The sequence below is a fragment of the Juglans microcarpa x Juglans regia genome, chromosome 6S (assembly GCF_004785595.1).
Source record: "Juglans microcarpa x Juglans regia isolate MS1-56 chromosome 6S, Jm3101_v1.0, whole genome shotgun sequence".
Classification (NCBI taxonomy): Eukaryota; Viridiplantae; Streptophyta; class Magnoliopsida; order Fagales; family Juglandaceae; genus Juglans; species Juglans microcarpa x Juglans regia.
Window position 1 is genome coordinate 22,193,181 of NC_054605.1, and position 24,723 is coordinate 22,217,903.

General features: G+C 35.5%; 1 protein-coding gene across 1 annotated transcript; it reads right to left on the reverse strand.

Moving 5' to 3' along the window:
* Positions 1-837: 837 nt before the first annotated feature.
* Positions 838-16,831, reverse strand: LOC121236836 (proteasome activator subunit 4-like). Its single transcript, XM_041133307.1, is given in 36 exon segments — positions 838-902; positions 983-1,136; positions 1,987-2,079; positions 2,700-2,824; positions 3,124-3,205; positions 3,364-3,542; positions 4,817-4,912; positions 5,001-5,279; positions 5,872-6,773; positions 6,892-6,986; positions 7,140-7,285; positions 7,362-7,404; positions 7,515-7,558; positions 7,635-7,803; positions 8,560-8,730; positions 8,823-8,934; positions 9,050-9,129; positions 9,219-9,435; positions 10,118-10,326; positions 10,419-10,495; positions 10,667-10,822; positions 10,905-11,120; positions 11,221-11,338; positions 11,492-11,616; positions 11,710-11,943; positions 12,147-12,363; positions 12,448-12,549; positions 12,653-12,720; positions 12,829-12,945; positions 13,299-13,464; positions 13,550-13,651; positions 13,760-13,882; positions 14,103-14,202; positions 14,205-14,214; positions 14,310-14,412; positions 16,529-16,831. Coding segments are annotated over 36 exon segments (5,433 nt in total). The 5' UTR covers positions 16,690-16,831; the 3' UTR covers positions 838-860.
* Between the last annotated feature and the right edge of the window lie 7,892 nt (positions 16,832-24,723).

Here is a 24,723-nt window from a genome sequence, read left to right on the forward strand (position 1 = left end):
GGTAAATGTAACTCTACTTATATTTCTATGCAGCTCGTATGCCAAACAGGCCGTGCGCGTATCAAATGATCTGCACGTACGGGTTTAGTACCGGAACTCGTGAGGATGCAACTGCGTTGTACCGTAATGTAACATGCTGATCATGAGGCCATGATCAACTGGAAGAGATCAAAACAAAATGAAATGCTATTAAAAGAATTAATTAATTAATTAATGCCCCATGCATCCCTCAATCAGATCAAAGAGCACAATTCGTATTCTGGTCTGCCGATGTGCACCATTTACATTGACCTGTGAGGATTCAACGACAATTTTCTGTTTCATACATAACCTCGAGAAGTCATATAAAACACCTTCAGGCTTCATCAAATAACCTACTAGTTTGACAACTTCTGGTGCATTCACCATTTTCTTTCCTCTCATACCTCCAAGTCGGTCCTTTTCTCTGTTTACTCCTCCTTTTTACCACTTGTATATCTAGAGAAGTTCGATTAATATTGGATTCAGGTAAAAAAAAAAAAAAACCCCTCAAATGGACATTAATATTTGAAATTTACCATAGACATTACACAAGGAAAAAAACTGCTTTGAAAACATACAAGAACGTGACATGACATTCTACCTTCAAAAAAGGAAAGAGTGTTTTGTTATAAAAGACTGTCCCGACAAGAAGGAAGACTGCCCCAACGCATACAGCAATCTTAAAAGCAAAGATTTCAGCTCGTTTGTAAAGAGCTTATGTCCATTAAAGTGGGGCAGCATTCAAAATAATTTCGTAACTGGAATACACAACTCCCCTTGCCAAAAAAACAAGTCATCAACAGCCTTTTTTTTTTCTCTTACTAGGAATACATCCTAGATCAAGCAAAATATGATGATGAAGAGGATGTATCAGCCAGAACCTGCAAGGGTAACCAAATAAATAATTAAAATCCTAATATTATGTAGCCTGTGTGGGAAGATAACCTCAAAATGAAGATACCTCAAGCTGCTCTTCAGTAAATAATTTTTTCTGAATGTCCCATGTATCTGCATGCGTTCTCCGGAACTCTGCAACTGCTTTTGTAACTGTGGATTTCACTGGTGATGGCTCCCCACCAAAACGAGCCAGTAATGTAACATGCTCGGGCAGCCAACTGAAATGAAACAATGAATATTTTTAGCTTATGTACAGACAGAAAAAAGCATCATTCTGAGGTGTGGATGGAAGAAAATAAAGTCAAAATCTTTCTAAATTCTAAACCAGTGTCCCATTCTTCGAGCAGACCTTATCAAAAATTTTGTCTCGAGATGACTCCTTACGATCTAATCAAGAACCCACATTAGACATCTAACAGGCAAACAGTTTGGATGTTAGACCATGGCTAAACAAGAGTGGTTCAACTCCTCTCAAATCTGCTAATCTCACGTCTGGTGTAGTTTGTGGCTTTAAGCAGAACATGCCACTACAGTCTGGTGTCGATGCCTCACTCATCAAGTTGCCAATTCTTTAGGCAGATTTCAAATGCTGAGTTACTGAACTGTGAAACATTCTATATTTTTTTGTTTTTGCTTTCTTTTCTTTTGGTATTACAGTTGGATTGCATGAACATTGGTTTTAAATATCTATTCCATCGAATTATATTTGTAAGTACTTTGGTCATCTTAAAGTGCCCATGCAGAAAAATGGATTCAGACAAAAATCTTACCTTTATGCATGCCTTTCAGGTTCACATTCCGACACAGGAATCTTATTCATGTCTATTCTTGTACTCGTTGTTGTTTCATGCGTGAAACTGCTCAATAATTACAGTAATGATTTGTGTATCTGATTTGTGTTTCCCTTATTATCCAAATATGAGGTTACCTAAGTCCAATACATTAGCAGCACTCGTTGAAAAAAGAGTCCAATACATATCAGCTTTATCAATTATGTGAAATGAAGCTCTAAACAGACAGTTCTGCATTCACACAATAATATTAATTTCTTACTTTAACATTACACACCTGGGCATATCATAAGGGGCTGATAGGACCGAAGCTGCCAACGCAAGTACAGGACCATGAATAGAGGCTACAGATTGACCATCATTTAAATTTCTGCATTTGTAAATTACCAAACTTGGGATCATAATATAAACTTGAACATGGAGAACCCAGTTTCAAAATCTAATATACGAGTACTTTTGTATACATGCATGCATTTTACCCACTCATTAAGCATGTGTGCTACAAATGTTCATCGATGACATGGGGTGTAAAAATGAGTAATTAAAATCCAATTCAAGAAACAAGCATGTTATATTTGATGTTGCAGGCAGTCGTGTTTCACATAAAGTTTTCTTTCTGGTGACCCACAGGAGGATTCATTTTGATAAGAAAAGGAACTATAATGCATTGCATAATGATAGACTGGATGCTTTGATGGCATTAATAAACCGGGAATGGCATCTTGTTCCATGAAGTATCTATAATCCTACAAAATCCCCCTTTTTTATGTTCACTGGTTTCATTTCCATGATTTTTTTTTTTTTTTTAACCAACATAAAGAGAAAACAAATATAAAAGTGAACGGATGGATATTCATGGTACATGATATGCATGCATGCAGGTCCTAAGACTAATTTCATAAACATTTCGTCCATACAGCACTCTCCGCTTGTTTAGAAGGTACATTAAGTAGCTGACAGCTAAATGAGCTCAGAAGCACAAAAACTAACATCTTCTTTCTCTTCTTATGGAGAGCATTTGCCTCATTGTAAGCTCTATCAAGGAAATGTCTAGCTTGGTCTTCATCCACTCCTTTCATTAAGTCTGCTAGGACTGCTGCAGCATGCTCTCTTACCTAAGCCATAAATTAAAGTACAATACATGAGTTAAACTAACAAAATCCTATCTCTTGCCAATTACTCTTGTCCTTAACAAAAGCCATAAGCTCTTCTTAAGAACCAAATGACTGCAGGCCAGATGTTATCATTCCAGGGGTCTGACTTCTAATCACAAATTTAGGTTCATGAGATTAATGTTCTCAATGAGGACACCCCATCATTCATGAAATTACAAATACTTGTTTCTGCGAAATAAGGATATGCCAAAACCGTTATTTCACTTCCATTTGCAGCTCAATTATTTAGCAAGACTTGCCTCCACTTGGATGTCTACGAGTAACTTCTCAACAGTTCTCCAGATTTTTTGTTTCTCTGAACGTGAGAAAATGAAAGTGTGCCTGTCAGAAAGAGTGTGCAACTTTATTTGCATATTCATTTCAACAAATATTCAGCACAGGCTAGAATTCGAAGTCATCATCTTGTCAAGTTAGAATCAGTTACCTTATATAATTGGGAAGTACATGGTGTAAAAGAAAACCCCTGTAAGAAGCCATACCTGTGCATGAAAGTTTGTAGATATGTCAGCGTTGCAGATCTCGTTCGCCAGTTAGAATCAATAGCTGAAGAAAGAATCACAGATACGGCTTCTTGGAGATGGGGTTCCCAGAAAATTCTCCATTCTAGCAATTCAAAAGCTGCCTTGGCTAATGTTGACAAATCCTTATTTGATGTTTCCTTCAGAAAGCAAATAACATTTCTCCAACATGTATTATCATGCCCAATCAAATCAATGACAAAATATTGTGAAAAAAAAAGACAGAACAACTTGAGCAGATTATTTCTACATCAAAATCTTCCAAACTAATGAAAAATGTGCTCTAAGAGCATGCTAGACTTTTCTAATTAAGTCATACATGCTAGACATCAGAAAGTTCCATAGAATTTATATTCAGATTCGTATTCAGTGAATCACTATGGCTCAAATGCTTTACTGCCAAGCACATAGATAACTACCCGTTAAGCAATAGAAAGTATGTATCATGCTATCCATGATGATGAAGAGCTTGTATAAGTCCGGGAATTATAAATTTACATCTTTTTCCTAATCATACCCAAAGGGGAGGGGTGACAGGGTAGCATCAGCAGACCAAGGGACAGTGGTTACTAAAAGTAAGAATCTTCATGGCAAATGTTTGTATAAAAAAATCTCATGCTGACAATTCAGCAAAATCTCATTTCAGGGGAATTTTTATGCTTTAGATTTGGCCATTTATCGGCTGCATCTATCTATTACAACATATAAAAGCTGAAACATCCTCTTTGTAAAATATTTTGCCTCCAAAGCATTTGTCTATTTTAATTTTGTTTTTTAATTACTTTATTATTCCCTAATTATAATACAAACACATTACATTTCCACCTTTATTACCACTTTATTACCATCTCTTGCACTTCCTGTCTTTTGTACTTCTTGTCAACTTCCACCCTTTATCCACCATTGATTACCACTTCATTAGCTATCTCTTGCATAGGCAACATGGTGGTTCATTTCTATTTTAAATTTCCCTCTTCTCTTTGTGTATTAATTGACAAGTATGTCGAGCTTCTCACAACTATGAGAAAGGTAGAAGAATATGATAGAATTAAAAAATTAATAATTTCCCACACATCGTTCAGGTCGCACTGTTTGGTGATTATGGAAAAACCAACAGAGGCAGGGCATTGAAAAGATAGCTAGGACAGCTGCAAAGCAATTTCGTTATTCTAGGCTTACTCCTTTCGAAATGGAATTCTCCACAATTTAGAAAACAAATCTATCACTACCACGAGATTCCTGCTCACTCCCACAAGACTCTTGCGTAATGGTCAACTATTTCCATTATCTGCTTAAGAATGAATTGAAAGGGACAGTAGCATGAGCAGTAGGCATTAAAATTTAGAATCGAGTAGGAACCTCAAGTGCATGCTAGTGAAGTAATAAGAACGGGACCAAATTTGTACTTACATACCTGCAAAGAAATTACAGGATAAAGGAGTCCCACAATTACATCTAGTAAACATGAAGATCTTCCAGACTTCAAAGATGAGATGATAAAATGGAACAGCTGCACATATTAAGAAATTAAAGTTATCGATAGTTTCTATAATCTAATGAAGAATCGATTTGAGCTAAATCTAAACATATAGACCTACTGTTTCCATCCATTTGACATTATCTTGGGAATCACCATTCAAGTGCACATCTGGAGCACTTATATTCCTTGAAGTCTCCAGATTGACACAGTGGCTGGCATTTTGAATATTTGTTAACACTTGTGACGCTTTTTCTGTTAAAATTTGAAAACAATCTTCCATAAGTCGATTATTGACATCATTGTTTGCTCCTTCATGTGAATGATGATGATCAGATATCGCATAAAGCCGAATGTTAGAGCACAACACAGAAAGGGTGACACCTACAGCTTCCCTTACCTGTCCCATACCACCCAAAAAGAAAATCAAAACCTTGCATCAAAATAGACTAGAAAATAACCCTTAGTTATTGCAAAACAGAAATAAAACTACAATTTTTCCTTTTCTACCAATGAACATCTAAAGATATGTTCTTTTTTATAACTGGAAAAAAGACAATCAAGATTAAAATATTTTACCACCTTCCAATGCCGGACAATGAAATATTTTTTATTTTCCAATGGCTCTGGTTGTTCGCTGTTCAAGAATTCTTGTTTAGGCAGTTCATAATCTATATACATAATGTGCGAAAAACATAATGAGGGTGAAATAACATATAATACTAGTTAAAATAATCTCGACCAATCTCTCTTTATATCTATGATTACCTCAAATTAAACTGTGGTTGATATTTGTTTCTGCTTCAACAAGAATATTAAGCAAAAAGCTAGATGATATTATTCTGGAACGTTTTACACTAGAATTGCTATACTCAAGATTTTTCTACATGTCCAAGTGTAATTTCTCCAGAATTTAAAATTAAGAAGGGCATATGAAAAAACATTTAATTTTTAGAAAATCTGTTGTACTATATACATAAGAGGGAACTCACTTGGGCAGAGGAATGACACATATTACCAAGAAGCTCCTGCAGAAGTTTATTATGGAGTTGTAATTCACCTACTGGCATCTTCTGTGGGGATAACTCTATAAGTGCTGCTGACAGAAAAGTATAGCGCTTGGCCACTACAGTGGTAGTTACTTTTGGAGGTAAAGGTTTTGCCAAACAATCTAGGATTTGTTGCCTTAGGAGAGGAATTCTGGTTCCATATCTCCCTTTTCCACCAACTGCATAACGTATACATGCTGCCCACTCAGGTATGGACTCAACTGATTGTGCTAAAATGATATTCTGCAACTGGACCATCATCCAGCTGTCCCATGCTCCCAAAGTACCATTGACATCAGAATGCAATATGCCCGCGAATGCCTCGGCAGCAACACACTGCTTAGACCTCTCCTTGGCATTGGCGAACTCCTCCAGTGTACTTTTAAGTGGCAATAAAACAGACATGCCACATTCCTGGACTAGCCGCTTAAAAATCCGGGCAAATTTTGAATGAAAAGAATTACTTTCTAAGAAAGAGATCCAACAAGGAGTGCGTGGCCATGAAGCTGAAAATTCAAAGTAAAAACGAGTAATGGATTTGTCTGCTTGGCTCTGAAAAATAGAACTTCCATGGTTTCCTCCAGAAGATGTGCCTTCAACATCAGTGATTATATGAACAAGAGCTAGACTATTCAATGCCTCATTGAAAAAGCCATCTTCTTGAAAAATTTGAGTCAGAGCTCTTTCAAGTGACGATCTTGTCTTTCCTTTAAAATCATCAGAAAAGAAAGGACATTCCTCCATTGACAATTTATAAGGTGATTCTTTCAACAGTGTATTTAGGGCTGAGATTGCTAGAATTCTAGTCTGAGGAAGTTTACATTTTAAATTCTTCAAGAAGTGACCTGAGAAGGCAAAACCAATAAAACAATAAAAAAATGAGATCAAGACGGGTGCACTTAATCAGTAGCCTTAGTGCTATTAAAAAGACGACGAAATAAAAACATAGCAAAAATTGCTGACCAGCAGTATCGCGCAACATTTTTGAAGAGGAGTTGAGGTAATTTCTAGATGTCATAGCCAAGAGGAGCAGAACCCTATTGGCCATCAGGTTATATCTGACAAAAGCAAAATTCTGTACAAATTCAGAGTAAGGACATAATGATCTCTACAGATGTAGAATGTCCACTAATTGAGTTTGGTGCTTGCACATTGCAAAAAGAAAAAAAAAAAAAAAAACAAATAAGAGGCAGATTCAAACAACCCATTACCGCCAATGCAAGCTGATAGAATCAGACCCCATTGAAACAATCTTGGAAACCAAATTTGCAAAATCTGTTCCATCTATTTGATCATCTGACATCCTGAAAATGCTTCTAGATACTCCAGCATAGTAGATGTTGTATGCAACAAAAAGCTGTTGGCACTTAGATATTAACATTAAACAACTGGAACTCACAACTATGGATTGTAAATACTCTGATGGTATTTACCTCATTGATTACTTTCTGGGCTTCTAGTGACTCATGGTGGGAGCTTCAAGTAGAAACAAGAGAATCACAATGCAAAAATATTAATGAACACCAAAGTATATGTCAATAAGTTATTTGGAATTTGACAATTCAAAAAGAAAAAAGGTTGCCTACCTTGAAAGAATCCCAAAGATGAATGAAGATAATGACTTTGGATCCTGGAGTGGAAGAGAGATATATCAAGGGAAAAATACTTTTCAAAAAATTTTGTAGCACACTATCCTAAAAGACTACCATTGCCAAATGCTTGAAAACTGCTTTTGAGGCAAGGATTGCACAAGAACCTAGCACAGCATGTTCAGGTGAGTTGGGATCCTGTAAGTTCTCAGTAAGAGAGAGAATGCACTTTGAGATGATAGATGGCCACCTCTTGAATATCTTCAGCAAAGATTTTCCAGCAAGTCTGGGTACCATATCAAAATTTAAATTAAGTACAATGGATCACTACAATAAAAATCTAGAATAATTTGAGCATGACTTCCTAACTTGATTAGAAACCAATTCCATATAACTAAATGTCAACAAGATATCCTTTATTAATTTGAAATTAATGTACATATAAATGATCGAAGAAACAGAGACATGATAAACAAGTTGACCACTTGCCAGGAAAAATATTCACTATTCAACCACCTAAATTAGAGAAACTTCTGATGCTTCTTGATTATTCTAAGTTTTTCTCAAGTTTTAAGTAAGTCTATTTTGTTTTATTAGGCAGTTTCGAAATTTTGTGTCCTGGAGTCTTAAACATAGCGGAATGGGGTGGAACCATAGGAGAATAAACAAATGCCACATCCAAAAAATCAGAATTCGATTATTTCATCTTTTCTGCTTTTATTTTGCATAATCAAATCTATCAGCAATATTCATAAAAAAAAAAAAAAAAAATCTATCAGCAATGGTCAGAATCAAGGAGACCCACATTGGTTTCAGACAGTGTCTTCTGATTGATTTCACATGCTTCGTCGGGTACATGCATCATTATTTATCAAAGTCTAATTTAACACTATATGTCATCTTTAGCTTGCTTTGAATGAGCTACCAAAGCTAGAAGGCACATTTCGCACTGGTATGCAGCATAGTCACAATGCACTCAAATTAAATGAAAGGTTTCTCTAAGAAAGTTTGATTGTGTAGCAGGGTCATAGAGTTGTCTCACCTGCGTATCGTTCCATAGTTATGCAGACAGAGCTTTAGAAGATCATCAATTAGAGGAATCACATGGTAGGATGGATAGAAATTCCCACTTGTACAAAATTTATGATAGAATGACTTAAACGATCTCCACATACTGTGCAGGTATGCCTTGTCGATAACATCCCACCTTGGCCTAAATGGACAAAAAGACTCGGTGATTAATTAGCTAAGATATAGGTGCTTATTTCATGTGATAAAGGGTGACCAAATCTTTGTATTCTTCACCTTTTCTTTCCTCTAGAGTGTGATAACACAATAAAATTTATTGGAGGTTCTATTATGGCTGCAGAGTCCAAATCCCAAACCTCCCCAGACCACTGATCATACCAAGAATTTCCTGTGAAACACACATAGAACGGGGAAAAATCAGGTCAGACAGGACAAAGATGGATTGGTACTTTTGGTAGCTCAAAATTTCAACATTCAATTCATCCAGATGCAATGTCCATTACCGTAGTTTACTAAAGCATCCATAATATGAATAACAAGTGTCAATAAGATGCTGTCATCTGCCTTTTCCTCTAATAAGTATCTGCCCGACAATATATAAATAAGATAAATGTGATTCATAACCAACCAATTGAAGGAAAGATACACAGAACGCTGAAATTCAAACATTACTTGCAGATGGCATGTATGATCTTGGCAGCTTTCTCCCGCAATTCAGTGCTGCCAACACTTGAACCTATTGCTCCAGCTATTAGGAAAGAAGCATTATCTGGATCTTCAACCATGGCATTACTGGAGGGCATATTGAAATCCGGCAAGCAAGACAAAACACCTTGCAATGAGGAATTAACACGTAAAAGAAGCACCTTCAAGTGCTCTTTCTTGTCTCCTGGGTGACAAATTGCATGCAACTGTCAGGTACTGGGATTTATGCATAGATAGTGTATATTTTTTTTTATAAGTAATGCATAGATAGTGTATATATCTGAACATATACACGTATATGGGAACCTCTTAATAGAGGAATGCGTCATTAATGTCAAGTCATATGGCAATGCTTGTTTCCACTGACACCATTCTGCTCTGATGTATTAGGGCAGGAGAACTTTTTTGAATTCCACATTTCACCCAATACTCATTAAAGCTGTCAGACGTAAACTTTCAACCACCATCAATTCTGAAAAGAGAAGTGCTACAGCCACAAAGAGATCCCATAAAAGTAAACCCACAAATTGACATAGTTTCATATGATACGTTAGATTTACTTTACAATAAAAGCAGTTTTACAATCTAACATACTACATCAAGTCACGCCAGTTTATGGGTTTATTTTGTGGGATCTCTTTGTGGCTAAAGAATTTCTCTTCTAGAAAATGTTATGGGTTCCTAAACATGCTTGGTTATAAGTGAAGATTAAAAAAAACTGCAACACTCAAGATTTCACAACTCACTACTAGGCTTTCAAAGCAAAAAATAAATAAAGGAGTAACCCCTCAAAACAAGAGATTCCTTCACTTCATCTTGTCCAGAATAAGGGGAAAACCACCAAAAAGGATGAACACGTCAATCACCTGGGTCAGAATGGATGCTAGCTTGGCATATTCTATAAAGATCATCCAAAGCTGATTGAAGATGAAGATCCAAGAGTTCATTTGCAAACTGGACTTCATCATCACTCGGAATATGCCACTTGGGGGCCATTGCTAGTTCATCATTAGAATAATATTTTGTGCTAATCCATTTATCTAGTGTAGTAGCACCAGGGTGACGCAATATGCACCTAGCAAACAGGAACATTAAATTTATTTATCCACAGACAGAGATTAAAAAGGTTAAATAGAATCATGTGTTCCAGTGGAAATATTAACATACTTGTACTGATCAGCAGGATAATAGCGTGTCAGGCTTTTGAGGAGTGATCGAAGAAGATGGTTACCGGCTTTATTGACCTGCCAAATGACCAGAAGCTTTACAAAAAGAAGTAAAATTTAACTAAACCATATGAATCAGCAGACTGTCACAGTATTGTATGTGACAATCCCATTTAGACACAATTGTACATTACTAGAGAGGATTCTCAACACTCAGATAAATCACTTAACCACAGATCATTACAAGACCTTCCACGATGGGGAGTCAAAAGAAGAAAGGATAGCTTCTTTAAATTGATCCTTGTAATGTAGAAGTGCAGGACCTCCATAACTGATGGCGATTGATAATACTTTCAATCGATAACTAATTGTCGTTTCAAGAGCTGGAGAAAGTGTGGGTTTTTCCTGAAAATAAAATCATTGAACTTTCACAAAAACAATCTAATTGTAACATAGAAAATCTAATAAAACACCACAACAGGAGTACCCTGATTGACATTGATGCAGTGGAGATTTCTCCTTCAAACACCATAAGTGGTGTATCATCTAAGGATGACAAAACAGACAACAATAGTGGCTCAATAAGTTTGTTGACCCCCTCTTCTTGGTTTGAATGGATGCATGCACAGCAAAGCAGTCCAACTTCTTCAGTTGAACCAGGAAGAGTATTGGTTTTCACAAACTTGGAAATTTTCCTCAAAGCCTGTTAGTTTTTTGAGGAAAAGTTTTAAGCAATATTTTAGCCAAGCCTTATAAGAATAATAAACCATTAGAGATACATATCTAAAGCCAAGAACCAAGACCTGATCATACAGAGATTCTGAAAGTCTCCCAAGCAATATTTCAAGCATGCAATAGTAGTAAGAATGGTTCTTGCAAAGAAAAGTTCCTGATGTTGCTGGTGAATATAGACCTTCATTCCTGCAGTACCAGTAATCATTGATCCAATTTAAGTTCAAATTGGGAAGCTGATGAGGATATGAATCCAATATAATTAAATTGAGGATTATACTTCTGCTGGAAAAAGAATACATGCAAGATGTGGAAAGATGGAGACTCAGGACCATTACTTACAGAACACTGCTGGGTTCCAAGTATAGAAGCAAGCAAAATAGGCGAGACAGGAACTCATCCAGCCATTGAGAAAAGCGTATTGGCATGAATGACAACACATCTACATCATCATCTAAAGTATCCAACTGCAGTTAAAAGCAGATTAGTGAAACATTTTATTCACGAAGTAGGTGCATATGAGCCATGTCTGCTTGAATGTTAGGGGTTTGTGTGCTTACATTGGAAAATATTGAAGCAATTAATTTCATGGTTGCCAAGGTTTTAGGAGGATCATTGGCATCCAAGCCAAGTAATGCATTGGATAATGAAACTGTCAGAAGATCGATGAACTCATTACCACCTCCAAGATGAACAAGTTTTATTGAGGAAGGTGAGAGGGATGTGAGAAGTAGTGAACGCGTGACAAATGATATGGACTTCACAGCAATTTCCAACTGGTGGGTGGCAGTCATCTGAGCAGACGAGCATGATAAAAGATAACTTAATTTGATCAAACGAGGAATGAGAAACACTCAAAGGAGAATATCCTACTAGTTATGAAGGCTATCAAAGGTGAAGAGGTGTTTTTTTGTAAAGGAAAATCACAAGTTATTCATATTAGTTTCCAAAATTTTTAGTGTGCAAACTGCAAACAAAGACATCCAACGGCACTAACCGTCTCCAAGGCTATATAATACCGGGACGCCACAAAAGGAAGAACCAAGGAGGGCTCCACATAGGACAGTATAGATATTGCAGCAGCAACTGTCGCAGAAAGATCATTATTCTTGCTATATTGACCTCGATCAATTAATTTGAGTACCACGTTCACAAAGAACGTCCTTTCTGATCCTCCCAGATACAGTTCAGCTTGTCTGCAGTCATTTATGTTCCTGTGATAATAGTAATTTAGTAGAAATAGTAAACTATATGTGCAATTATATGGAGAAAAAAATATAATATTGAAAAATGCTTACTGTTGTTCATATTTTAGTCGTTTCTGGAATTGAATGACCAAATGTATCAAAAAACATGCCAATGAATAGGTCCATGAACCACCATTAGAAGGATGGTAATATCTATGTCAAGAAAACCAACAACAACCGATGAATTGGATATATTACAAATATATATGCTTTTGAAAAGAAAGTGATAAATGCATTAGAAGGATTGTGAACCAACTGTTCCAAATGGTTGATGATTTTCTCAAGGTGTGCTAGTGCTGCACTACGAGGTTTCAGTAGATAAACCTGAAATTCAAAGCATAAGAATATTGCAAAATGATATCTGAGGAAGCAATCCTATGGGAATTGCATGATGAACACAACTAATTCTAGGACATATTATATCATCCTTACAATTGATTTAGCAATGGCCTTCACTAGGGAAACTGTGCTGTTTGAGAACAAGAATCTAATGTTTTTAGGAACATCCAGAGGAAAAGGATGTGATTCAGATCTACTCGCGACTGGAACCTGTGATTACCAATGAAAGCAGGAAATTTATTATGGAAATCCAGATGGCAGCAGAAAACTGAGAAACACATAGAATAAGGACAAATTATACATCACAGCTTCCTGACAAAATATGAAAGACAGAGAGAAAGAGACTGAAAGCAAACAGAAAAAATTCAACCACAATCTTCATAAGAAAGGCTCATAAGCCACGTTAATGTATAATTTGTATCCACAATGTCCTTCTACTCCAGTTCTGACAATACTTCAGGTAGAAGTAAATCATAATCAACTATATAACTCAAAACCAGCCACCAATCATCCGTTCTATAGCAATATAGAATCAATATTAATTGAAGATTTGGCATGCTTACCTCAAACATATTTAAGTATTTAATGAAAAGTGTGGGTAAGAAACACTCCCAGTCGACAAACTTGCAATTCTTTATGACACGAGCTATAACACCAGCCCATTGACAGTTCCAAAAGTGGCAATTTGGTATTGAGTCCCACAGGTCTATCCATTGTTTAATCCTATCACTGCCATGCAAAGAATGGAGGGTTAACTAGAAACAGTGTCACATGAGAAACCATAAAGAATAAGAGCTATATATTGGCTTATTACCATGAAAAGAAGTCCCAGTTGTCCAGATTTGTAGGGAGAAACAGTCTCAGAAATCCAGAACCTTCCAAGGATGAATTATGCCAAGGATTTTCCACCAAAGACCTGCAAGTTTATTAAATAAGACGAAAAAATCAGAGCAACTAAACTGTCAATATTGTCACCTAGTCAATTGTTCTAATTAACCAAGATATAGTCCCTCAAAGCAGTTACCTAAACTCTGACCATATCTCAGAGGCAGAACCTGGTGGGAAGAATCTCCTGCAGGATTGAACAAGAGAAGTAATAGTCTCAAAATGACGTTGTTTTAGTCTTGGCCCTTCTGGACCTGTATTCCTGCAGCATGTATGTAAGCCAATGTAAGCAGCATGCGGAGTTTCAAAAAGTATAAATACAAGATAAAAAATACTCTATTGTGTGATATATACAGAGTCAGAGATACAGACACAAATAGACAGATAGAATTACTACAAGTTTGATCTTTTTACCAGTAAATGAATAATCTATGTCCACAAAGGGAATGCATTCGATGGAAAGGTGTTAAATTAAAACTCACCTGGTAAAATGTGTTATAATCAGAGCATCATAAAGAGGCCACCACTGAATTTTTAATGACAATTTCTTGCGATACTGACTGAGTAATAACATTAATATCTTCCCCATTTAACCTAATCAACACAAATGGAACTATAATTCAGAAAAAAAGAAAAAAAATGATAACAAACATATACAGAAGAAACTTCCTTTCGAAAACATGTATCACCTGTGCATAAAGCTTGTTTTGCGATTTTTCAAAAAATTCTAACCCAATCTTGACAAGTGTGCCTACATCTTCCAAAGCCACGTCACTTTCAGCAACTATGAAACTGCACAATAAATAAGTTAGATTGACTCCTGCCATTAAACCCATACAGTTGGTTTCTAAACAAGGATAACATCAATTTTTTTTGACTCAGCTTATCAACAGATGCGTGCTTACAAAGATGGAAAATAGTTACCCATTTAAAAAAGAAAGAAAAAGACGTTAAAGGAATGAGAATTGAAAATACTGTTGATAGAGAACTGGATAATGAAATAACAAAGTGGAATGTAGTAATACACATAAGGAACTTTGATCAGCCTCGATGGTTATATCAAATTCACATGAAATAAGCTACTCTGTGATATTTTTAACATAATTGTGAAGAACTGTAGGAATACACACAAACATTGACCGGTCTTGATGGTCGTATCAATTCACATGAAATAAGCCATTATGTGATACTTTGAACATATATATGTGAAGAACCCCCATGTTGAAATTGTACTCACAAGACATACCATGATGCCCCTATGATGGAAATACTGTGTAGTGTTGGTATTTCAGTATTAATTTTGGAAGCTTTGAGATTAATCAGTATAACATGAATGCCTACACAGTTGATGTGGCATTGTTTGTATGTCTCTCTATGGCTTAATTAATTTTCTATTTTAGTTCTCGTAATGGTTAACCTCTCGTTTGCTAGTGTGTTGCGCTACATTCGCCTTTAATGGAGGGAATGGAATTCAGATGATGCTTGTGTGGTACAATTTATGGTGAATCATGGTTGGACATGATCCATAGGTTTTGAAGGATGTAGATCAAATGCAGACACGTGTGTGCGCACAAACATCACGCATGCTTGACTCTTATCTATTTATGCCAGTCTTCTATCATGAATTGCTAGAAGACATGCTTGATCACTTCAAAAACAGCTTTTTTTTGTATGGACAGCATCTTTCGACAAGATCCTCACCACATATAATTTCAGTTTTTTTTTTTATATAAATAAAATTTATTAATATCAATAGGCATAACCAAGTACACTAGTTGTATACAAGACAGAACACCTAGTCCATAATAGGCGTAACCAGCATCTTTCGACAAGATCCTCACCACATATTAGAAGCTTCGAAGACCGCAAGAGAACAATGGATGAGCTTAAAGTTTTCTTTTTTAAAACATTATTCTTATGGGCGGGGGCCATTGTTTGTAATGGGCTAAATATGTCCATGATTTTCTCCTTTCGATTGCAAAATCTAATTAGGTTATTCTCATGTATACTTCCAATGTACTTGGGCTTTGCCTACTTCTATGAATAAAACATCTTGATTACCCATAAAAAAAAATATGGAAATCTTTGATGAAGTGGATGTTGTGCTGGTCATCCATGCCTTATGAAATGGATACTGGTATAAGCTTGTTTTGTGTATTACTAGATTCAAACTTGGTTATTTCACTATCCAAATCTCATTCTGAATTCTCATTCCTTTAATATCATTTTCCTTTTCTTTGAACTGGAAACTGTTACGTGCCAGATACATGAAGCACCAGAGTTTCACAAAGACATGGCAAAGTCCATCAAGGGCATCTAACGCATTGCATAACACCTTGAACGGAGAAAGGAGATAAACACGTTGCCTGGTGTGTAGCAGCAAGATACTGTTACGATTCTGTCCAGTCGTTATTTGAGGAAGAGATATTACATAAGATATTATATTGGTAATTATCACGTTATCAGTTGCATAGGAGTTGGAAATAAGGATTAATATAAAAACTAAAGGATATTAAGATTCAGATAAGCAAAGTTTTAATTACCAAACTTATGTTTGAACTTTGAAGAAGGCTTAGGTTCACTCAACTAACCTACCGTTGTAAAATTAAACTATCAAAAGAGGCGATCGAAAGAGAAGAGATCCCGAGTATTTTCCCGTTGAACGGTCCGTTCGGATATCGATTTCTAGAGCTGGTGAGAGTAAGTAACTACTTTTCCATCTCTGTAAGCATGCATCGGTTGATAAGATGAGTGAGTATAGTCGATGCTACCCAAGTTCAGAACCCATAGTCAAAGGGTTAAGTTAAACGTACTTCTCAGAAACTAAAAATCCAAACAAACCAGAATTGGCAACGAAATGTAAAACTGATTACACTTGAAAACAAAACAGATAGGAGAGAGTACTGACGTTTTGATGAGAGGTATCCAAGTGAGAGTGGAGTAAACTGAATCGGGATCATCGGATTGAGAGAAATCTTCGAGGGTCCTGACGAGCCGGGAAAAGGATTCCTTCTCTCTCTTTGTTTGCTCGGCGACCGGTGGTGGAAGCCAAGCATTGTACAAATGCATTTCCCACCACCACGAGATTGAAACCAATACCAAAATAACCCCTCTCACACACTCCGTCTCTGATTCGATTGATTGATTGGAGTTGATATGAATTTTAGGCAACAATTCTTCAGTGGACCGTGGTCTACTCTGCACAAGTCGTCTTCGAAGAGTAGTTATTATTATTATTATTATTACTAAGATTATTATATGGGTCTACTCAATTTGGAATCGTCAGTTTCTCTCAGCTTGCGTGCATTTACCTACTAAACGCGTCACTTTCCCAGGAAAGAACAAAGCACATTCACCTGTACAACCAATGGTCTCCAAAAGAAAGAAGAAAATACAAAAGCAGGGAGAATATCTACCTGATGAGATTCTCAAAGGTTTTACTTTCTAAACCCAAAAAACAAAAAGTCTTAAGGTCAGATATTTGATTAATGCATCCACTTTAATTGTTTTGTTGGATAATAGCAAAGAGTTCCCTGCATGAAAACTAATATTACTTGATTGATATAATTACTATATATATATACACACACATTACAATTAAACTGAGAACGAGAAAGAAATAAGTACTGTTTCTCTGATTTTCTTAAGCAATAAAACAAGCAGTCTCCGAGTCCTAGTAACAGCGATTTGAGCTTCAAATAGCCCTCCATACATCGTGTAGATTTTATTTGGAAAAATAACAGCGATTTGGCCATGTTTTTTCGTTAATTGGTGTAGACTGAATTTATAAAAGGTAGTGATAGGGTTATTACATTTTTATTATCTATTTATTATTTATAGTGTATTTATTTTTTTTATTATTTTCTTTTAAGTATTTTTTTAACTTATTTAATCATTAAGAAAAAATTAAAAAAATATATAATTTTACTAATAATTATTTCTTTAACCATTAAGTAAAATAAAAAATTAAAAAAAAAATCAAATACAAAAAGAATAGTAAATAAATGGTATGTATAATCCTATCATTTTCTTTTATAAAAAGGGTGAGGCACTGATCGGCATAGTACAAAGGGCCAAACAAAATAGAGTGCGGCTCTCCGCACACCTCACATCAAATATATATATATATTTATTTTAAACTCAGCATATGGTGTGCTGCTGTTATAGGCTGATGTGTATATTTTCTCAACAAAATAAGGTTATAATCCTTTGTAAGTTATAGGACTTATCTTTCCCCTTTTTCTTATTTCTCCCATGTTTGACAGTTGATTTTCGTCCTTTGCTGCGAAAGAAGGAATTTGGAATAGTTAGGTTTTTTTTCCTATACGGTTCTGATTTTAATGGAAGGGCTCCAATGCCTTTACTTTGGTGTTGTTGATTCTTGAGCTTGATTCATTTCTTCCGCTTCTATACATGCAGGTGAGCGAGGAGTTACTCTGGGAGTTGTTTGATTTTAAGAGGGAGTTGCTCACAACGTGTTTGACAAAAGGTTGAAGAGAAAAACCAACTAACTCAAGTTAAAAAGACACGAGACCAAATGAAGAATATACATTTTTTGGACTTTAAATTCAGCTCTGCACTCTACCGCTAGATTTGATTTGTAGTTTTAATTAGCTGCTCCAATTAATGATGGGTAGCTTTTTGTTGGAAATGTCTGGGTGTCGTAGTTTGAACACACACACTTGCAGCAATTATTGCTGTTGCAATAGATAATGGAAAATGATTTACACAATATTTTTAACTTAAATGCATTAACTTAAGGGTTCGTTTGGATCCTTAACTATTTTTAATTAATTTTAACTTATTATTATAATTTTTTTAAATTTCAATACAAAATATAATAAACAATTTAATTTTTTTAAATCTCAAAATAATAATAGTATTAAAAAATAATATTCTAACAATATTTTATCATCTCAATTTAACTTAATTCAACTCACTTCAACATTCAAACGCAACCTAAATGCAGCACTCATGAACATCTCAAAGACATTACTTAATTGAATTCCAAACTCCATTATGATGTATTACTTGATTTGATATTGCTTCAACTTGTGTTGCAAATGAAATAAATCAATTTTCTTCCAATTTTAGATTCAAGATGTGAAGAGTAATAGCATTGCATTAGTCTAATTAGTTATGATGTATTATTATTTATTTTGGTATTTGTAAATTAATATTTTGCATTGTGATGTAAGGACAATATTATTTATTTATTTGGTTATTTATTTTATTTTTAAAAAAAAATTAAAAAGTATTTAAATTATTATTTTTTTAAATCTGGACAATTTAAACATGATATCATAATTTTAAAAAAAATGCTATAAAAATATTTTATAATGTTTAAACAGTTTTCTTTTTTAAAAAAGTATTAATTAATATTGGATGTACGTACCCAATAAGAGAAGCTTCCTGCTTATGTAAAAACAAAAATATAACAGAAGCTTCCTCATTACTGGTGCGAGTTTCGTACGTAGCAAACATTATATTAGGGGTGGGCAGCGGGGCCGTTAGGCGGGGCAGATCACCCCGCCCGTCAGATGCAGGCGGCGGGGCCACCCGCCCGCATCTGGGGCAACATCCGGGGGCGGGGGCAGGCTGGGGTGACCCCCGCCCCGCTCCGCCCGGATATTATTATATATATATAATTATAATTATATATAATTATATTATATACGTTATTTACATATATATTAAAAAAAAAAAAAAACCCAGGCACGAAACGACGTCGTTTCATGCCTGGGTTTAAAATTAAAACTGAAACCCTAGTTACCCAGCCCCCCCTTCTTGCCTCTGTCGAGCCCCGATTTCTGTTCTTCTCAGTTCTCACTCTCGCAGCCTCACTCTCGCCTCTCTCTCTCTCTGAGTTACTTCTCGCAGCCGTGAGCCGCCGCCCTGTCCATCTATCTGCATCGCCATCCCCGTCGCACGACTCGGACTCGCACCCGGTTCCTCTCTCTTCATCTCCGAAGGTAAGAAACCCAAATTCAATACTTCAATTTTTTTTGTGATTTACATATTTAATGGAGATTGGAGGAAGGATGGGGTTTATCGGAGATGAAGGATGAGATTTTGTGAATTGTGTGCTGTGGAGTTTAGATTGTGCATGTGGTTTGATCTTTGAAATTTTGAATGGCTCCCGTGACCCGTGAATTGTGTGCTGTGAATTGTTTTTTTTTGTTTTTTTGCATTATATAATGTGTGTAAATCACTGAATTTCAATATTATTGTGTCTAATTAATTCGGATTGGAGTCCTAAATTAATTTAGGGCTCCAATCCGAAACCCTAAATTAATTTAGAGGTTTTCAATCTCAATATTATTGTGTCTAATTAATTCGGATTGGAGCCCTAAATTAATTTAGGGCTCCAATCCGAAACCCTAAATTAATTTAGGGGTTTTAATCTTTGAAACCCCTAAATTAATTTAGGGTTTCGAAATACCCTAAATTAATTTAGGGGTTTTCAATCTCAATATTATTGTGTCTAATTAATTCGGATTGGAGCCCTAAATTAATTTAGGGCTCCAATCCGAAACCCTAAATTATTTTAGGGGTTTTAATCTTTGAAACCCCTAAATTAATTTAGGGGTTTAATCTTTAAAATTGCTATGCATTAGGGGTTTAAAAAATTAATTTAGGGGTTTAAAAACAGAATTTGATGTTCCCTACCAAATTGAACAAAAAAAAAAAAAGAAAAAAAAGAATGCACTAGGGTATTTCGAAATTCAATATAATGAATTAAGATGAAATATATATATATATATATATATGAAATTATGAATGTCAAGTGGTACTTTTTTTTATTCTACTTTTTTTTTTTTTTTATGTTCATTATAATTTACATAGTTGCTATGCTTATGCCTTATAGTCTTTCAAGTTACAAATTATATTATGAATGTCAAATTCATTTGAACACAAAAGAGAATTTGCATAAACATGTTGTTTTAGTAAAAAGAAAGCATTTAGGGTGACAAGACAAAGCCCTCAACAAATTTGGAACATTCATACTAACACAATAATTATGGTGCATGCCCATTATCAATATGGACATCCATCCTTTTGTAAAGCGACCATAATCATTATTATCCATTCATATCAACATCTCATCCCTTATTTTGAGTTGATTTCTAGACGTTTCATTTTTATTGTATTGTATTTAATTTCTTTATTTAATTTAATATGCTCGGATGTGATCATTTTTCTTAATATGTTGGTTCAAATTTGTCTGTTTTGAGTTCGGAGAAATAATTAAAATAGTACAATAAAAATAATTAAAACCACTATAAGTCTTATTATAACTTGAATAATTAATGTGTCTTTTTAATGCCTAAAATTTATGACTTTAAATTTTTTACAATTGTTTGATGAATTATATGGTCTAATTTTTTATTCTAATTTTTTTTTTATGTTCATTATATATTTGCTATGTTTTCTATAATTTCAGATTTGTTGTTTGCTTGAGTTCATGGATATGCCAGCAGATTCTAGTGCGAGCTCTCCTTTCCAGGCCGAGGGCACCCCTACCCCTACCCCTACACCTACACCTACACCTACCCCTCCTACTCAAACCCATACCCCTAGCCCTACGACACCTTGCCCCGCCCCCAAGCCCAACAAGAAACCTGCTTCAATAGTTTGGAGTCATTTCACCAAACTAGAGAGTGGTGACTCAAGTAACCCCAAGCCAAGTGTAACTATTGTGGAAAAATTTATGGATGTCACTATAGGAAACATGGCACCTCACAATTAAAGGTGCACTTAGAAGAGCAATGCAAAAAAAGTCCAATATTAAGATCATTACAAGACAAAAGCCAATCTAGGCTAGAAATTGGACTTAAAAAAATGGCGGATGAGACTGGTGGGGGTGCAACTTTGAAGGGGTATACTAAGTATGATCCCGATGAATGTAGAAGACACCTAGCTCGTATGGTCATAATGGACGAGCTACCTTTTCAAATTGTTAATGAAGGTTCCAAGCGTATTCTCGCTACTTGGAACCAAGGTTTAATATTCCTTCTCGCCACACGGTGGCAAATGATGTAAAAAAACATTATTACATTGAAAAGGAGAAGTTGAGGGGTCAATTGGCGGATCAATTTGTTTGTCTCACCACTGACACTTGGACATCAATCCAAAATTTTAATTATATGTCTTTGACTGTGCATTTTATTGATTGTCATTGGACATTGCAAAAGAAAATTATAAAATTTTGTAAAATCACTGATCATAAGGGTGAGACAATTGGAAAGGCCTTGGAGGCCGCAATAAAGGAGTGGGGGTTGACCCGAGTGGTTATAGTCACAGTCGATAATGCCTCGTCTAACGATGTTGCATTGGGACATCTAAAGACCTATCTTAGAGAGGCAAATAAGACACTCATGGGTAGTGAGTGTCTGCATATGAGATGTGCGGCACATATTCTGAATCTGATTGTCACTGATGGTTTGAGAGATCTTCATGACTTGATTGCTCGGGTTAGGACTGCTGTGAGATGGGTGAGATCTTCTCTTTCGAGGTTGGACAAATTCAAGGTTGCTGCGAGATCTGCGAGCTTAACATCTAAGAGGGGCCTTTGTACTGATATGCCTACACGATGGAACTCAACATTTCTGATGTTGGAGGCGGCCCAAGAATATAAGCTGGCATTTACATTATTGGGTGACGAAGACATCCAATATGTTAAATATTTTGATGATCACGGGGGATTGGGGAAACCCATAGAGGATGATTGGAAAATTGTAACTAATTTTGTAGAGTTTTTGAGGCTTTTTTACGATGTCACCATGAGGCTATCTGGAACTTTGTACCCTACATCCAATATTGTATGTCAGCAAATATGTAAGGTAAAAGAAGAATTAGATGACATGGTCGCGGGTGGTCACATTAGGATGCGGGAGATGTCATTGATTATGAGGACAAAGTACGACAAGTATTGGGGAGATTTAACGAAAGCTAATATTTTGTTATATGTAGCTGTCGTCTTTGACCCGAGGTATAAGTTGGATGGCATGATATTTGGATTGGGCCTTGCGTACGGGCAAGTATGGGCAGAGCTTATTGCAGCAAGGGTTCGGGGAAACCCTTACTAAATTATTTGATGAGTTTTCCACCCTGCGGGGTGGTAATATTGCGGCACCTACACCTACCCCCTCAGCCTCAAGCTCACAGTTTCCTGAAGTCGAGGTTGGGAGAAGATGTAGATTGGAGTGGGGTGAGAGGTATGAGCAGACCCTATTCCTTCGGAGTTCTATAGAGGCTCAGCCAGAGATAGACAGATACTTAGCAGCAGAGATTCTACCATTTTCACGAGATTTTGATATATTAAGTTGGTGGAAGGTGAATGCCGTGAAGTATCCCATCCTTGGAGAGATAGCCCGCACACTTTTGGCCATCCCTGTTAGTACAGTAGCCTCAGAGTCGGCCTTTAGCACGGGAGGACGTGTATTAGATTCATTTCGGAGTTCATTAGCTCCTGCCACTGTGGAGGCTTTGATTTGCACGCAGAATTGGATCAAGGGAACTCCAATTCATGTTCCGGATGTTCTTGAGTATGAGAAGGCCGACGTCGAGGAGGATAGTGATGATCAGTTTGGATCTGGTATTTATTTTAATTTCATTTTATAATTTCTTATTTTAATTTATTTATTTTCATTTAATTGGTATTCATTAATTTGATTTCAAATTTAATACTTATAGTGATACATGAGACGACGTCTACGGCTACCTCCGATGCAGTATGACTTTGTATTGGACCCACCATTGTCATGGTTTGCACAATTTCTTCCATAATTGTTTTTTGCATTTAAAATTTTGTTTCATCTTTATAACTTTTTAATTCTAATTTATTTTATTTTTAACTTATTAATATTTCAGGTTTTATAACTTATTGACTTTTATGATCTTGATTTTCAGTCTCACAGCAATCGACATAACTCACCACTCAGTGAACTCACCGCTACGGCTCCACCCCAAAATCAAATTGATCAAATTGAAAAATTATGATTTTGTTAATTTATAATTAATTGTAATGTTGCTACAATAGTTAATTGTACAATTTGTAATATTTATTTCTTTTAGAGGAGTTTGTAATAGTGTAATAGTTTATTAGTTCTCTTAATTTGTATAATTGTGAACAAAATATTTTAGCATAGTGCCTTACTGCCTTAGTGATGATTACTACTTAATTAGTTAATAACGTAATAGTTCAATCTATGATTCTATATATATATATATATATATATTTTTTTTTCCTGTTTTTAAATCTATATACTTTTTAATCTAAATAATGGGCTCAAATGGCCCAAAAACGAATTCTGGGCCCAAAGTGGCCCAAAAACCGATTCTGGGCCATTTAGGGCCCAGAAAAATGTATTGAGTCGAAGGCCCAGTATGGGGGCGGGGGGTGCGGACGGGTGAGGGTCCACCCCCGCACCCCGGCCCAACGGACGGGGGACCCCGCCCCCGTTTTTAAAAACTAGATCTGGTTATAACTGAATATCTAGATCTGGATTCAGTTGCACTCTTTTAATTTTTCATTATTTAAAGTTTTATCTATTTAAAGATGATCATATTCTGAATAGGAATGCTTCTTATCATTCTTACACTACATATCAATATATAAATTGTTATTTTTATCATTTTATTTAAACACACATATTTACATATAAATATATATATATTTAAATAGAATGGTAAAATTGATAAATAGTGCATGATGATAAGTATAATTTTTCTATTTTGAATTTAGATGGCTGTATTCACGCCATGCACAAGAATCAAGAAAGACATATTTAAGTGTCGTTTGGATATTGAATAGAGATGAAAGTTAAAAATTGGGTAAAATATTATTTTTTAATATTATTATTATTTTAAAATTTAAAAAAATTAGAATTATTTATTATATTTTATGAAAAAATTTAAGAAATTTGTAATAATAAGAATGAAATACTAAATGGTGCCTATTGTAACCGTTGAAATTACTATCAGATAGAATATATAATCAAATAAAATAAGAAATCCGACCGTTGCCGATGTACACCGCAACAAGACCGTTGGGGAATCCCAGGCGTTCCTGCAACAATTTAAATAGCAGTGTTTCTTTCT